Source organism: Cydia fagiglandana, chromosome 16 (genome assembly GCF_963556715.1).
Source record: "Cydia fagiglandana chromosome 16, ilCydFagi1.1, whole genome shotgun sequence".
NCBI lineage: Eukaryota > Metazoa > Arthropoda > Insecta > Lepidoptera > Tortricidae > Cydia > Cydia fagiglandana.
The window spans coordinates 14,501,620-14,519,873 of NC_085947.1; the positions used below are offsets into that span (position 1 = coordinate 14,501,620).

The 18,254-nt window shown below is 38.0% G+C and overlaps 1 protein-coding gene and 1 long non-coding RNA gene across 2 annotated transcripts in view; one reads left to right on the forward strand and one right to left on the reverse strand.

Annotated features, from left to right (window-relative positions):
* The window catches only part of LOC134672124 (hemicentin-1-like), a 504,766-nt gene that overhangs the window by 429,913 nt on the left and 56,599 nt on the right, over nt 1-18,254 (forward strand). The window contains exon 3 of the mRNA XM_063530038.1: nt 17,734-17,827. Within this exon, the coding sequence (XP_063386108.1) occupies nt 17,734-17,827 (94 nt within the window). The remainder of the gene's footprint in view (nt 1-17,733; nt 17,828-18,254) is intronic.
* Nucleotides 1-18,254, reverse strand: part of LOC134672125 (uncharacterized) — a 715,951-nt gene that overhangs the window by 333,778 nt on the left and 363,919 nt on the right. The gene's annotated exons all lie outside the window — the stretch shown is intronic.

Below are 18,254 nucleotides of genomic sequence, written 5' to 3' on the forward strand. Positions count from 1 at the left end.
CAATGAGTTTTTCGGATTTTATGTACGAAATATCATATGATATTTACCAATCGCTTTTCGGTGAAGGAAAACATCGCGAGGAAACCGGACTAATCCTAATAAGGTCTAGTTTACCCTATGGGTTGCAAGGTCGGCAGTCGCTTTCGTAAAAACTTAGTCTACGCCAATTCTCGGGATTAGCTGCCAAGCGGACCCCATCTGGCTCCCATGAGCCGTGGCAAATATGCCGGGATAACGCGAGGAAGATGACCAACCTTTACCAACTGGAAATAGGTGGCTGTTAATTTCCTGTTAATTCCCTTAACAAAAACTGACGGGGATACAGTCAGCAGCAGAAGTTGCTAAGCGGGCGAGGTGTTCAAAATTACCTTGACACGCTCTTATTCTCTTAAGAGTTAAGTCGTGTCAAGATAATTTTGAACACCTGGCCCGCTTAGAAACTTCTGCTGCTGGCTGTACATTATACAACCTTACCCATAGAAACAGTAAAACCTCAGTTATTGGGTTATTGGTTTCTCGAATGTGGAATACCTTGTTTGCCTTTGAAGTATTGTTTTACCGCGGACCAGCGGCCGCTGTAGTTTGTATTAGTTGAACTCTGCTGTACTTAGACGCAGTTTGTAATTTTATGCCCTGTTTGTTGTGCTTGACTGTTTAGAGGCGAGTGCAAGTCCTAGTCTTACTACTAGGACTTGCACTCGCCTCTAAACCGCTCGCGACTCGTCCATACATGAAGCGTGACTTCAAGTTTGGACTCGCGCGCGGGAACTCAACTTTTGCTAAACCGCCAGGTTGCTTATCACTTATGATTTTTATAAAGAAAAGGTTTAATAAATACAATTTTAACAAATACAAATTAGTTTGTAATTTAATCTTACACGATAACACTTATGAGCAAAGAACACGGCACACGTTTTTAATAAATTGTCCATAAAAAGTAACCAGTTTTTATAGTTGCTGAATGAATATTTGAAAATACGAGTACTTATACATTCAAGAAAAATACAACCATGTCAGAAAATCTCGGAAAGATAATTTAGATTTTCGGAAAAGTTTTTGCGTTGTAGAACTACTAGTAGAATGTAACTAGCAAGTCAAGTACTCCCCCACTTTATTTACACCGGCAACCGTTTTTATCCGCCGTTGTATAATTGACACTATTGCCACGATGAACTTGATTGCAAGTAGCAAGTCAAGTAACTCGCTCAAGTACGCCCCCCACTCCTAACGAGCAACTGTTTGTTATTCCCCGTTGTATAATTGACGTTGCCGTGTTGAACTTTACTGTTTGCACGTACGAAGTTACTGCCGCGGCCGTTTTTAGGAACTGTGATTAGAGGGAGAATATTTATAGGGTGCTTGCCTGACTGTGACGTACGGCTCGATTCGGGAAATGAATTAGAGATTAACTAGATACGATATAGTAAAGATATGTGACGTCCCACGGGTAAAGGTTCCCACATATCTTTACTATTTCATATCTAGTGAATCTCTTATTCATTTTCCGACTCTAGACGGTAGTCCATTTTGTTTCCTTCGTGTAAAGTCAGCAAAACTATTACCTTAGCACCCCAGCATACAAAAGTGATAACTCTTGCATAATAATATGACTGTAAGGGTTGTTTAGTTTGATATCCAAATTTCCCAAAAGATGGCGCTGTTACATACGCAAACTAGGTAACGATTGTTTATCTTAAAACCTATAAAGGAAAATGTCTAATATGAGAATAAATGAATTTTTATTGGGATTGATAACGTAGCAACTTATTTAAACAAGGGTTTATTTAAACTTTAGCCAATCTTTCTCCGAGACCACAAGAACAATGTCACCTTCGGAACGTCAGAGGTAGTTTCATAGCTATTTTATACGCAATCAAGCCCCATTTTAATGATAAACAATATAGCGATGTGACGAGTCCACTTTTTTTCGATTCGAATCATTCGAATCGATTCGGCCACTGATCCGAGTTGAAATTCGAACTGACTCGACTCGACGGTTTGCGTGGTTCGCGACAAGGTCACGGGCCGCGGAGCCGCAAACGAGTCAAGCGGCAGTTGTTGTAAACAGAACCTTCAGGACACCGAATTAAGGTTTATTTTTCAATGGCCATACTACCAGTGAACTCGACTCGGGATGCCGAATCAAGCGGCAGTTGTTGTAAAAAGAACCTTCGGGCTACGGAATTAAGGTTTATTTTTGAATGGTCATAGTACCACTCAACTCGAATTGAAACGGCGAATCAAGCGGCAGTTGTTGTAAAAAGAACCTTCGGGCTATCGAATTAAGGTTTATTTTTGAATGGCCTTAGCGTAGCGTTGACTCGGCTCGGAGAGTTGGTGAATTGGCGATTCATTCGCCGAGTCAGCGGATCGGATACCAAGTTACCAGTCAGTTTAGTGGCCGAGTTGATTCGGATTGCCAATAGTCTTGATTCGAATCAACTCATCTGTAGGTTGATTCGGATTATTCGAATCAGATAACTCGACTCGCCCATCGCTAAAACAATATACAAAATCCGTGAAAATTTAAATCAGCGTTGTGTCAAATGTGTGAATTACCTTCATACTAAAAGTAGTAAAATTATAACATATCGTTAGCATATCTAAGATATTTTCTCATTAGAGTGACATTCCATTTCCAACTGCAGCTGCAATACTGTTCATTTTACTATGGAAATTGACAATGACAGCGACGCGTTTCCATAGTAAAATGAACAGTATTGCAGCTGCAGTTGGAAATGGAATGTCACTCTAAGAGCGAAATTTCCTTTACAAACAACTCAATGTCTTCAAATATTGAACATGAGATTCGATGACGCGCGCCATCTTTAAATTAGGTATGTAGCTGTGCCTGGCAAAGCGGACATCAAATACGGTTGTTTAATATTCATTTCTGAGAAATTCCCATTCCTTACAAGCACAGACAATATTCCAACGCAGAAAAATAACTAGTTGTAAAACCTGATTATGAAGATTCCGAACCACCTTAATAACGCATCTTTGGTGGGACAGCTTGTTAACCGTGAAAAACCGTCCAAGTGCGAGTCGGACTCGCTCACGAAGGGTTCCCTACCATTACGCAAAAAACAACAAAAAATCACGTTTGTTGTATGTACTTATATATTTATTTTATTCTTCTTCTTCTTCTTCTTCTACTTCCTGGCGTTATCCCGGCATTTTGCCACGGCTCATGGGAGCCTGGGGTCCGCTTGACAACTAATCCCATGATTTGACGTAGGCACTAGTTTTTACGAAAGTGACTGCCATCTGACCTTCCAACCCAGAGGGGAAACTAGGCCTTATTGGGATTAGTCCGGTTTCCTCACGATGTTTTCCTTCACCGAAAAGCGACTGGCAAATATCAAATGATATTTCGTACATAAGTTCCGAAAAACTCATTGGTACGAGCCGGGGTTTAAACCCGCGACCTCTGGATTGAAAGTCGCGCGCTCTTACCGCTAGGCCACCAGCGCTTCTTTGTTGTTGAAATAGATAATCTGTGAAAATTTCAACTGTCTAGCTATCACAGTTCATGAGATATAGCCTGGTAACAGACAGACAGACGGACAGAGTAGTCTTAGTAATAGGATCCCATTTTTACGCTTCAGGTACGGAACCCTAATAATCACCAGTGTAAAATGACGCATAACTAGTGTTGTTGCTATTTTCACGAAAACGCACGAACGTGTCTTGCTATTTCAGTCAGTCTCGGAACAAAAAGTACTGATGACATCTGTAACAACAATTTTCCCGTCTTTTCATGGTCACGTGACTGACACAAGCCTACGTCATCATGCGACAGCGCTATATGATAATATGCGATAGCGCTATAGCGGCCATGTTATTGTGACGTAGGCTTGTGTCACTCTGGCAAGAGAAGACCATGTTTTATTAGACCATGGGCAGCCCCTTTTAGAAGTCTCGCCACTGCTATTAAATTTCTTGTGGCCCAAGTTACTCTGAAATAAATCGAGCTTTATAATGTTATGCTAGAAGCGATCCTCCAAGCGCAATCATTTGGAGACCGGCAAAGAACCTTTTGTTGTCAAATTACGATTTCTTTTGAAATCCTCCAGAATACATTGATGCCTTTGAGTATTATTTATTTGAAGAGGGAAATAAATGAATATAAAATTTTTACGGGTCGGGGGTAATGTGTCGTATGTTGGGTTGAAAAGCCTCAGGCAATAACGATGACAGTTCATTTTGGAACTTTAGTGACTAGTTTAGTTTAATTTAGTTTATATTCTTGAAACAAAAACGTCACTTTTGACACTGACATATCCGATCCATGTCGTATCTTGAGCACAATCTTGTAGTTCTAATGAAGCCGTATGTCAGTGATTTCAGTGACAAGCTCGTGGTAAGGCTACCGACTACCGGCTCTTACGGACGGTAGAGGAAACATCTCTTATGGCAAAAGTGTCCAGTTGTCAGCTATAAATAATAGTTCCAAATCTCACCAGAGCAGCGCTAGTGTAGCTAAGAACGTAGGCGTGAACGGCGTGAAGTGCGCTGTCAATGATTTGAATTTTTTTATCTAGTATTTTAGGTATTGTGGCGCCACCTATTAAAGGTTTTTTGGTGTACACTTTTTGATACATGGAGATTGTATTCCTTTACTTCTTAAATAACCAAACTTACCGGAAGGCGCAGCGTGGGTAGACCCCCCACAAGGTGGACTGATGACCTGGTAAAGGGGGAGTCCGCTGGATGCGGGTGGCGCAAGACCGGTCATTGTGGCACTCTTTGGGGGAGGCCTATGTCCAGCAGTGGACGTCCTCTGGCTGATATGATGATGATGATGATGGACCAAACTTATATCCGCAGTGAACTCTTGTCATTAGCAGTATTTTATCTCAGTTGCAAATTAACCTGGCTGTTTACTAGTTAACTTAGTAATAATTCACCGGCGCCATTGTCTGGACCGCGGAGTCGCAATGGCCACTGTTCTAGTGATAAAGTGCTGTGGAAAACATTAAGTAATTTAATTTCGGTGGAGTTTTGCTCGTACTTTATACTTATCTTTCTCGTTATACTTTTGACTAACGGCTCGATTCGGAAAATGAATTAGATTTCAACTAGACTTCAACAAGTTACGATATGGATAATTTAAAGATATTTGTAGTAGTAGTAGTAGTAGTAAAATACTTTATTGTACAAAAAGAAACATAAAACATGAAAGAACACACATCATTAGTACAAAGGCGAACTTATCCCTTTCAGGGATCTCTTCCAGTTAACCCTTGAGCAGTTGAGGGAAAATTGGAGAACGGTAGACATAAAAGCTGTGCTAAACGGCATAAAGATAAAATATTTAATATCCTACAAGATAGGTAAACCTATATCCTACTATAATTATGTACCTATATACAAAGTATGGGATATGAAATATAACAAATATGTAAACAACTATATATATTTAAAATATATAATACATATAATACATTGTATATGATATAATACATATATACTAAAACTACCTAACCGCATACATCTTTTAGATTTCAAGTTCCGTCAGAAAGCCATAACTTTTTTAAATTCGCCTTTAGCGATGCGACCGATTGACACTTACGAAGAGAAGACGGTAAGGAATTCCATAATTTGACAGAGTACACAGTAAAAGACTTGTCATAGGATCGGTGTTTGTGTGGCGGGATAGCCAGAGAGAGATCTGCACTGGAACGGAGCCGGTGCCCGCTGCCGTCTGCTAAAAATTTAAACCTCTCCGAGAGATAAGGGGGAGAAGAGGGAGAGAAAAGGACGTTAAATAGAAGGGAAAGTACATGAATGTCTCTACGACGCCGAATGGGCAGCCATTTGAGTTGGGAGCGGAAAGATGAAATGTGATCAAATTTGCGTAAGCCAAAAATGTATCTGATGCAAACATTTTGCAAACGTTCAAGCTTGTCAAGTAGTAAGATATATGTGTCAGATATGTATGTGATAGAATTTGTAAGATAGATATGTCAAATTTGACGTTTCCGCGATTCTGGAGGTCCTCTTGAACGATTTCGCAAGTTATGACTTAGATATCCAAGTCACATCTAGTCGATATCTAATGTAGATCTAGTTGATCTCTAAATCGTTTCAAGTTCTTGTGATTATTTCGAAATCCGAATAGGCCTGTTAATATAGTGGAACCAGAAATGTATTAAGGACAACCGGGGCCGGGCCGAACCTTCCGGCACTTCGTTTTTTATGGAAAGAACCACGTGATCACCGGTCAGCCGTCATAGAAAATGATATTTCCCGGCCCGGGCACGGCCGGGTCTAGCGTGGGTCATCCTTTATAGGCTTCACTTTTGAATGTCCTATTGTAAGATTTTATTGTGTATGGCTCACTTGACACGACCGAAGTGAAACTCACGCTCACCAATAGGTACAAGGGTGAAGCGTGGACACAAAACTTAATTAAGGATGACTCACGTTAGACCGGACCGTGTCCGGGCCGGAGCTTCCGGCCCTTACTTTTCTATGACATGACAGGCGATCACGTGATGCTTTCCATAGAAAACGATGCGCCGGAAGCTCCGGCCTAACGTGAGTCATCCTTTTGTTGTAGTGATTTAGGACTTGATACCAATACCAAAAAGAATAGATAGTATCAGAGATATATATAACTCCGTATAAGATAAATAAAGTCTAAGAAAAAAACGTGCCTCGGACGGCCAAGGAAAAGTCGTTCTCGAATAGATGGCGCCATTACCTTTTTACTATTCTCGGCTAGGTGGCGTTAACGACACCGTTTGGTATTTAACAATTTTAACACATATCAGTGAAAGAACATGGGTCAGTAGGAAACAATAAAAATTAAGAATCATTTATCCGTTAACATATTTTGATTATTTTATACATTTTCAATTTTATTTTAAGTTTTAATCGTGTGTCGATAGATGGCAGTAAATGTACCGTGACTACAAAATTGACAATGACAGGACCCCTCTATACTATCTATTCTTTTTGATAGTATAGAGGGGTCCTGTCATAGTAAATGTTGTAGTCACTAAATTTACTGCCATCTATCGACACACGACTATAACTCAAAATAAACACGTATAAAATTATCAAAAAAATTAATATATATGGATAAATGATTTTATTATTTTTATGTCATTTTGACCCATGTTCATTCACTGATATCTGTGTTAAAATTGTTAAATATGAAATGGTGTTGTCACGCCATCTAGCCGAGAATAGGCTAAAGGTGTGTGCGTCATTTATCCGAGAATGACTTTTTCTTGATTTCCGGGGGACGTTTTTTTTCTTAGACTTTATTCGTCTTATACGAAGTTACATATGTCTTTGCCAATACTCACTAGGGTGGTTCAAAAAACATTTTTTTTTATTTTCCGACGGGCCATCCCCTTATTTTGTTACACTTATTATGCTGATAAAATACACCAAGTTTCGTAATTTTATCTCAACTACAAGGGGGTGCTCAACCACTTTGAAAATTTTGTATGTTGTATGAAAACCAAAAAACAGAAGTATTTATTATTCAGATTTTTATTTAAGTATCTGTTTTCACATTATTTGCACATGTGATTTATAAGTTTTTAAGTAGAAAAACAGTTTTAATTCTATTTTTTATAATTTTTCGAAAAGTAAGATTTTTAGAATTTCACCTAAAAAATCATAAAAAATAGAAATAAAAATGGTTTTTCATCAAATAACTTTAAAATGGCACTTATAAATAATGTGAAAACTACTACTTACATAAAACTGAAAAAAATAATAACTTGTTTCTTTTGGATTTCATACAACTTTGAAAAATTTCAAAGTGTTTGAGCATCCCCTTGTAGTTGAGATAAGATTACAAAACTTGGCATATTTAGTCAACAGAACACGTGTAATAAAATGAGAGGGTGGCGCTTTTTCTAGCTGGAGTTTGAATTTTTCCCATACAAACGTGAACCACCCTAATACTCACTTACAAAATCTTCAATACAGCAATCGCACAGCCCGATCACACAACACTAACGAATCACGGAACAATACCAATACCACAAATTAAAGGAGCCTTCGGACAGTTTAAAATAACTTTTAACTAGTTTTCTTTGCTAACAATAACTTAGCGATAATGGCCCCAGTTCCATAGACTCGGACAGTTGGACGTTCTAGAGGCACTTGCAAGTTTTTATCTGATCTTGGAGTGTGGAAGGTCTTTAAATCGCGTGAACCGTGACCGCGATAGACTAAAATACAAACGAATGTAAATTAATTAATAATATATTTTTATTTAATACAACATACCTTTAATGAATCAGATACCTATAATGAATTAGTTAGTGTTATGAAGTTCCTAATGAACCTAAATTTTGATCCGAATTGCTCTTTGCTATTTTTAAAACATTTGTATTTAACATAAGGGTATCCTTAAATATACTATGCTCTTACATTAAATTTCAAATTTTGGAGGATATCTGGAACAAAGTAGGTAGATTTTACGGTACAATTATTTTTATTTGAGCCGCGATCTTAGAAATTTTGATTCAAGGCCGGTATTATATCCCTTTGAAATGAATTTAATCGAATTGACTTCAAATGCAAATTAAAATAGAATGTCTTCCGCAGGATTGAGAGTTATATTAATATTTATGTGAGGTATCTAGATAAATGGAAGCAAAATCCTTCGTTTCAATAAATGGAGTTATTTTTCCTTTTTCTATTTCAACCTCTTTGTATATCGTCGTTAGTTTACGTGACCTTTTCTATATAAAATATCGTTCTGCCAATATTTTTGGCCCGCTATTTATATGTGACCAGTAATTTAGTTTTGCAAATTACTTTAACTAGGATTTTACAGTGCTAATTATACTCAAGCAAACCCACTTTTTCAGTAGAAAAAGGCGCCAAATTCAAACATTCTATTCTATTAAACTTTAATCAACAAAGTCACTCACCTTACGCTGGATTTAAATTTAAACTTAAAATAGCGTTTAAAAATACACTAATTACCATACTAATGAACTAAAGAAGACTTTTCCTCTCGCCAAGAAGGTCTTATGCAATACGTGTTGCTTATTGGAAAAGTGCTTTTCCCGCTCTAGAGCTCTTGCCCTCTTGCAGAGACTAATTGAGTGGTATCGAGTTTGTCCCACTTAGCCCGGCGAGGCAATTTGATTCTTTACTCAACAGTGAGGCGGTGAGGAAATAAAGCTTTGGATAAGTGATTTTTTATGCTAGTGCGGAAAGAAGTGTATTGTTGTGCTTGTGGATTAAAAAGTAGGTTATAATATTTTTATAGGCAATTTTTGAGCGGTTAAAAAAGCGAAACAGAAATGTTATTTCGTACACAGCGAATTGAAAAATGGCATAGTTGCATTATGAATTATGAATGGCCCCTCTGCATAGAAATTTGTTTGCAGGGGGTTCACCTAACTCTGCAGCTTACTGTCTAATAGTCCAGTATAAGTCAAAAGGCAACAATTTCGCCATTTGTACTATCATGTATTGTACAATAAAGATAAAATACCTATATAAATAAAAGGCATTGATCCAAGCCTGAGTTTCAAACTGCTACATCCGGCTTAATAACAACACGCCTACCTCAATTTGCCTCTACCTCATTTCCTGAGCTATTACCATCACACATAAGGCCGTAACAGGTATTATTTTCTTACTGAAATCCACCATTTTGCTTGCGGTGAGAACTATTTTGATTTACTGAACTGAGGCATTAAATATGGCTAGAGACACATTAAGAGTAAAGACCGATTTATCTAGGCAAAGTTAATTAAGTTCGCCTTTTGTACAATGTGTTTTTCCTATATAAAGATTAAAATTCTCTAAGCACCATACTGGGCTGGCTGAGATGTAGGATCAGGTTCGCCGTTATACGCGCTACCAGCATGTGTATCCGAGGCACACGCCACCGTTTTAAGTCGACCGCCAGGTGGCTTGGGTTCGACGACGGTGCCGCCCTTCCACACATCGAATGAAACCACTTTTCTACCCTACCCACATATGTATTACCTAACCCTTTGCCTATGTACTTATGATTGTTTTAATATAATAAATTTTTGTTGTACAATAAAGACATTAAATTAATTAATTAATGATGGCGTCCCGTCAGTTCAATTTCATGTATATTGCACCTTTGACTTTTAGTTCGACCTGCTTAACTCGGTCACATCTAGGGCAACATGCCATAATATCGGCCACCTATTTAATGCCGTCTATCTATAATAGATAAATAAATGAAATAATAGATAAATTGAAATAGATGTCATAGGTACTACACTAAAGAAAACCTTCTCAGTATTTGTTGTTATAGCGGCAACAGAAATACAACATCTGTGAAAATTTCAACTGTCTAGCTATCACGGTTCATGAGATACAGCCTGGTGACAGACAGACGGACGGATAGACAGAAAAACAGTGGAGTCTTAGTAATAGGGTCCCGCTTTTACCCTTTGGGTACGGAACCCTAAAAAAGTGACCAAGCTGTGCGGTGGCTGAGTCCGGAATCGAACCGAACTGAACACTTGAAAAATAAGTAATAAATAATTTTATTTGTTCCCTAATTATATCGTCTATCTACCTATCTTTATTGTTATTAGGGTACCCAATGTTATTTTAACTTTTAGGTTTAAGTATTTAATTCTTTATTTTGCACGATCTATAAGAGGTAGGTACATACATAGGTACCTACTACTACCTATGCTACACGTAAATGTTGCATAAGTATACACGCCATTGAAAATAGCAAGGCGTTTGAGTTTGCATATATATAACTGTGCACCTTTAACGGCCGGTTAGCAGTCGTTACAAAACTGACGGTCAATGTCAAATCCCATACAGTTTGTCAGAAATGTAACGGTTAGACGTTACTGAAACACGACTTAAGTCGCGCTTTAAAGTACAAGTTAAATGAAAATGCCCAGATATGATAGTCTTTGCCTTTAACTGGTCTCTATTATGACTCATAAATAACGCCTGAGCCCCACTCTCAAATCTATAATTTATTTCAATGATTTTCCATTCCATACCGTATTTAACTGCCCAGTTTACTGCTTTGGCTATAAATTAGTTATTGGCAGATTGTTTTAGGTTAATGTATCAATTTAACATTGACAATTGAATTTTCACCACACCAGCTCGGAAAGGCTTACTTTGCACTTCAAAAACTGATAGCAAAGTTGCATTTTATTCACATGTGAGGCAAAGTAATCAAATGCAAATTTTGAGTTGTTCTCTTATGTTTGCTGCATGCTGGTAGAATTGAGTTTTAAATGATGATTTTGGATGATAAATATTCAATAACATTCATTTGGATTTGATTTTGTTTGATGGTATTTTACATTTAATATTTCCTACGGGTTGGTGTGGTGAAAAATTTTGTGTTTGACTTGGAAGTTTGGAATCTTTCGCTTGCTCGGGTATTGATAATTAGCACGAGCGGTTAAACAATAACTTTGCCCCCTAGTAACACAAATAACTATTATTTATGTTTGTGTTGCGTACTCTAAGCTGTTTTTATGGTCTAAGTTACAGGGTGCAGATATTATTAATTTATTACGCTTTCAGCACATTTAATTCCGAATCCCGACAAATGACAGTACCTACAAACAGCAACACTACTAAGTGTACACCGGTGGACCTTATTACAAAAGGCATAAGGTCCACCCATGTACAGATTGTTGTTTGGTCGGTGGTACAGTCAACAGTAGAAGTCGCAAAGCGGGCGAGGTATTCAAAATTATTTTGACGCGACTTTATTGTTTAAGACAGTAAGAGCGTGTCAAGGTAATTTAGAACACCTCGCCTCCTTAGCAACTTCTGCTGCTGACTATACATTTTAAAATATAAACTAAAATAAATGTCATATACTAAGAAAAAGTGACCAAGGCCTCCAGTGCCCCAGGCTGGAATCGAACCAGCGTCCTCTGCTATCGCGGCAGGTGCCTGAACCACTCGGCCACCGGGCCACAGCGGCATAGGTCAAATTTTCCAAGTATATGCACTTATTACTGAAGGCTTGTGGCGCCCCCTGACCATCCCTAAGGTAGAACAGTATGGTTCGAACCTTCTAACTGGATCATCTCATGATGATGAATATTTTCTGAAAATAATTAAATTTTTTCAAATACTTCATAGCATTTTAAAATACATATTTACAAATTCCACCAATGTTAACAGTTTATCTCGTTGTCACAAATAATGCTGAAATACCGCCGTTTGGTACATAAGCCTGCTTTGTCAATGGCCGATAATGATTCTGTTTATTTTATCGGCAAATTTACCGACATTTTACCAAAAACCTTTAGTTAAAATGTCGATCGAGCGTAATTAACTTTTAACGCTGACAACCGTGATACGTTGGCTTTAATGACATGTTTTATTTTGTTAATATGACTGTTTGATTCGCTAAAATCTAATTTCATTCAGGACAATTATTATTTAGTACTGTTTTTAACTTTTAAATAATTTTTTACATTTACGTTTATGTTAATGTAAGTAAATCAAATACATAGTTGACCAAATCAGTATCAAATGACCTTTTTTTTTGTTACTTGTAATTGGAAATGGTGAGACTTCGAAGTCCAAAACGGATAAATTTCTAGCGGCAAGAATAAAAATAGACTATTAAATACAAAGAGTTTTCGGGATGAACAATTGAACATGGGCTATTAAGAATTGTCAAAATGACAGCTTGCAACTGAGCGATGCTACTTAAATCGAAGTACCTCCCGTTTTGTTGGCTGCTTTTGTATGATAACGGTACCACGATTCCTGGTTAAACTTATGACGTCACATAACACATCCATCGAAACTCCCCACAAGCAATCAGCCTCGCAGCAAACAAATCGCAACTTTGATGAGTTCGCTCTCTTTTCACGCTCCGTAATATTCGCTCCAACACAAATAGGCACATTGTGTACTCAAAGGCGCTTTATATACTTAAAGGAGAATGGAATTGTCAGCCTGTGGGCGTGTTTGGGAATTGGTTACGTAACGCGTATGGTGGGGATCAGCACGTGGTTTCTGCACCTGTGAAAAGTTTGAAAACTTCAATCCGACTAAGTATTTTTTGTGACGGGCTTTACCATACAAACACATTTATTCGTGTATTATTAGCATTTTAATTTGATGATACATATTGTATGCATTTTTTTTTATCCTTTGAGACAGAAAAAGAAACTCCTATAGGTGCTTACCTGCAAAGCTTTAGAAAAATCGCGTTTGCACGGAACAACGGTAGACAACGTCGTGGAAAGCTATTGACACCCCATTCATTAAAATCAGCTTCGTATTCAACTCCCTGCAGAGTTGCAGACCCTTTCCTTCCTTTTCGCCGTCGGGTGAAAAGCAAAATTACTTTCTGTTCTTTTAGTATCGCTTGTTAAAAAGAAAGAAGTTGGAATTGTTCCGTTTCATAAGTTTAAATAGCGACGAGTTTCCCCGTCGAAGCATTTTATTTCAAAAATAGACTAACAGGAATCGTAAAATAAATAACAAGTTTTTGAATGCATTATATGTAATATTATACAGTTCAGCAGAAACATCGGTCAAAACATGGCTGTTAAAATTTCTTGCCTCGAGCCCCTCTCAGTTTAAATATGTATTCATATCTCTTTCTGTATTGCTACGCCCCTAAAGCTTAGAAGGAAGCGTCAGATTGGCAGAGAATTTCTGATTTGAAACAATGAAGCATTATTAAAAATGCATGATACCCAGTGTTGATTTGACGCAGTCATAACGCTAGGGGTCGCTCAGAGCCAGAATGTTCACAAATGAGGTTATACTTATTTATACGACGCGTTAAAAATTCTACATCGTCCCAACCTTCGTTACGCAATGTCAGGAATTTAGGACTGTTATTCTGGGGTTAATGTGTACTAAAACGTTATTAAACATAGTCATTATAGAGGTAATTTCGCTACCAATTTTCGTACATTTCCTTAAGGCCTTGTTACACTATCCAATAATAGTTAGTACCGGGAAACGCATCGAGAAGAATACTGGAGTCAGTTATGTAACGCTGCCATACATGACCCAAAATTTTTTTATTAAGCTATGAGCTTCATCACATCTGATATTTGAGTAATTCTAAGCATTTCTAGCCTAGGGTGGGGGGGAGGGTGGGGCACAAAGACGGCCGCCACCCGTCATCTTTAAAAAAAATCTATTCTGACCTTGGTGGATACTAGGGCAAGTTTGGTATAATTTTCGTATAAACCAACGACGTAGAATTCATTGCTGATATTTGTTTTTTTTCAGTTTCATAGTAATTTTACAAGAAAAACGTAAAAAGGTGAAAAATTTGGTTGGAGATTTTTGCTACCCGGAGCCGAAACTACAAATGATAGAAAGTTGAAATTTGCACACTAGATTACATTTATAAAGTGTACAAGAGATAAGAAGCGATTTTGAGAAATTCAACCCCTAAGGGGGTTAAAAAGGGGATGAAAGTTTGTATGGGGTTCAAGTTTTATTTTAAGCTAGGAATTTGAAACTTCGTAAAACGATATATTATTAAAATAAAAGAAAACTAATTTCAGCGTTTTTGAAAATTCATCCCCTAAGGTGGTGAAAAAGGGTTTGAAAGTTTGTATGGATATCAAAAAAATTTTCGAACGTGGGACTTGAATCTTTGTATTTGGGGATATTATTAAAAGACAGGAAAAGTAATTTCAGCGTTTTGTAAAATTCATCCCCTAACAGGGTTAAAAAGGGGTTGAAAGTTTGAATCCATTACAAATCCGAGTAGACACACATTTCTTATTGCCTCCCAGGCTTGAAATGCTTAGAATTACTCAAGGAACATATGTGATGAAGCTCATAGCTTAATAAAAAATTTTTGGGTCAACTTTATAACTGCTTCCGCTAGAAGTAGAATAATGAATGGAATTGGAAACAGGTGAACAGCTCGGGCTCGGTAAGTTTTGTTCACGAATTTGCGGGATTGAACTTTTATACATATTGGTGCAGTTTTAGCAGTATCGTATTCATTTACTTCGTTTCAGATTTTTCATTTCTTCTTGAGCTGAAGGTGTCTGGAGTTAATGTGTTGCAGTTTTTGCATTTATTAAAATATTCCGGTCGTAAAATGTTTTCATGTTTTTAGGGTTCCGTACCGAAAGGGTAAAAACGGGACCCTAATTACTCAGACTCCACTGTCAATCTGTCTGTCTGTTCAGGCTGTATCTCATGAAAGATGATGTACTTACTTCTGTTGCCGATATAACAACAAATACTAAAAACAAAATAAAATATATATTTAAGTGGGCATCCCATAAAACAAACATGTTTTTTTTTGCCGTTTTTTAGTAATGGTACGGAACTCTTCGTGAGCGAGTCCGACTCGCGCTTGGTCGGTTTTAGAGTTCCATACCAAACTTGATTCAAAAACATAACGATCACTTTAATATCTGTCCGTCTGTCGGAGGTAAAAGCTTCGACACAGATACATAATAACCTATGTATAGGTAATGGTAAACCTAGCACTTGATTGTAATCTAGAATGGTAATTGGGCCACTTAAGATTCCTATCAGCCTGTAACCTGATTACGTATACTTGTACCACACTCAACACGAACACAAGGCAAGTGTCTATTGGTATGTGTCACCAATGCGTGGAGAACACATCCATACTAATCCATACTTCCATACTAATATTATAAAGGCGAAAGTGTGTCTGTCTGTCTGTCTGTCTGTTACCTCTTCACACATAAGCCGCTGAACCGATTAAGTTGAAATTTGGTATAGAGATAGTTTGAGTTCCGGGGAAGGACATAGGATAGTTATGTCGGAAATTATCCCTGAAGAGAATGCAAAAAGGGGTGAATTTGAAAGAGTTAATGAATTGCCTAATAATTGAAGTAAGCAATGCGCGAATTGAAAGATTGCTATTAGCATTATCCAAGCGCTATACCTACTTTAGCTGCTGTCACTAATTTCACGCAGACGTAGTCGCCGGCAAAAGCTAGTAAGTAAATAATTAAATAAAAATACAAATATTGTTTGACAACTTCTGTATTTTTTTAATTGTATAATTTTTTTTAATACTCGCCGAGTGTTTTACGCTGGGTCATACACAGATACCTAGACACTCTTTCTACCTAGTATCTGTCTATGACCCAGCCTAAAACAAAGTTGCCTGCCGTATCTGTCCGCGATAAATTCAAAAACTACTGAATGGGTATTCACCTATCAATAGTGATATGAATGAAGTTAAGTACCTATTTAATATTTTAATGTTCTAGTCTGTGTGTGTAGACTAATACTGGCCTTAGTCCAGTGGTTTTACGATAACTCGAAAAGCATCGTTTCTTTTTTCTCTGTCAGCTATTTAAGTATGTTTTATATGAACTAAAGTTGTAAACTTAGCGCAGGTAAATTATTCCGAGATTACATTTGAACAGTTCTGAGAGTTTCGATCAATCGAGCGCAGTCGAAGTTGCAATGCTCTTTGCGACTTAAGGTATCATTCCAAATGTTTACCGAGTCCAAGTGAACGATTTAACGCCTTTTTGACGCCGTGTCAAACACAAAAACTGTCACTCGGACGCCACGTCACCGAAGAGTCAAAACTGAAATTGAACTTTATGCATGTGCACGTAGATCTATATTGCTCTGTGGTACGTGACCGATTAATCAGTCTTTGGCGTTGGACCTGCGGTGCGGATATATCGGTCATTGGCGTCCAAAAGGTTAAGCACTTTAACCAATTATAAATCAACTCAACATCAGGATGGAATATATTGGACAAATCTCGAAGTTGCATTTTTCATTTTACATTTAAATTTTTGATATTGTTATGATCGAAGTGCATGTCTACAAAAAACAACGGGTTGCACTTCGGGACTTCGGGAGTGCCGGCAGAAGTGAAAACTCAATGACATTGTAACAGTTTTTCGATCAGTGTCCGTCTTACGTCTACGAATCTTACAGTCACGTGACCTGTCGCTAGTTTAACATTTTTTCCCCATCACAAAAAGTGCACAGCGCCGCTAAAGAAGTTTTCACTTCAAAAATTAGTTCGTGAAATGACTGGAGTGGCTATTAAATTATTTATCTTAAGGTCTCATAAGACTGGTTGGACCCTGCGCACCTGTTTGGAATTACAGCAAGTTTAAAGTTCTCTACTGAGCGATCTCTCAGTAGTGAAACTATCACTAGGTAACCGGTGATGGCGAGAAATGTGAGAATAATATGTTTGCAGCATTCTTATCACTAACTATTCGCCCTAAAAGTGTTATCGCAGAATTAACTTCATAGCATTTTACAATCAACTTTTGATAATGTTTTGCAAAATAGAACAAAACGTAGTTACTTACCTACTTACGTAATGTTTTTATCTCGCTCACCTAACTATAAGGGCTCATTTCACGGCGCGCGCGAACTCGCATGCGATTTTAGTCATATTGCGGACCATTGAGGTTACATCAGTTCAGTCGACCGGTCAAATAATGTAATGAAGCCCGCATGCGAGTTCTCGCACCGTCTAAAGGCCTATGCACACCGGCTGTGCGTGCGTGACGTGCACGTACGTGGGCGCGATCCTTATGAGAGACGGCACACCGCTTGCGTGACGTGTGAGTGTGCGGCTCCAACATTTAAGCGCACGTGCACGTGCACGTCACGCAAGCCGGTGTGCACAGGCCTTTAATGAGGCCCTCTCGGTACTTTCCTGTAAAACTTCTCGCGGAATTTAGATTCCTTTATGAGAAGTCCAGCACTTGCAAGCAATGCATTTTTATAATTATTTACTATCTTTGTCCTCAGATGAGATGGCGAGTGGCCGGCGGGATGGGCGTACCGCTTGCTGCTGCTGTCTTCTTCATGCTGCCTCTTTTCACATCGCCTACAGGAGATATACGTAAGTACTTATATAAGTCGAATTTAAACTGTTATGAGACATACTGACATTGAATAAATTTACGGTTTAAGGTGACAGTCCATTTCCAACGACAGCGCACTACCATTCATTTTAGTATAGAAATTGACAATAACACCGATGCGTTCGTACTAGTAGTGCAGCTGCGGTCATAAATGGAATGTTACCCTTAAGGTGACAGTCCATTTCCAACGACATCTGCATTACTGTACATTTTACTATGGAAATTGACAATGACAGCGACGCGTTCAGTACCGGTAGTGCAGCTGCGGTTAGAAATGGAATGTTACCATTCGACTCACTTGTTTTTAGTCACTCACGCGACATGTTTCGGAGAGCCTAGGTCTCCTTTCTCAAGCACTTACATAGGTATTTTGTTAATAACTAGTATGATGATTTTTAAGCTATT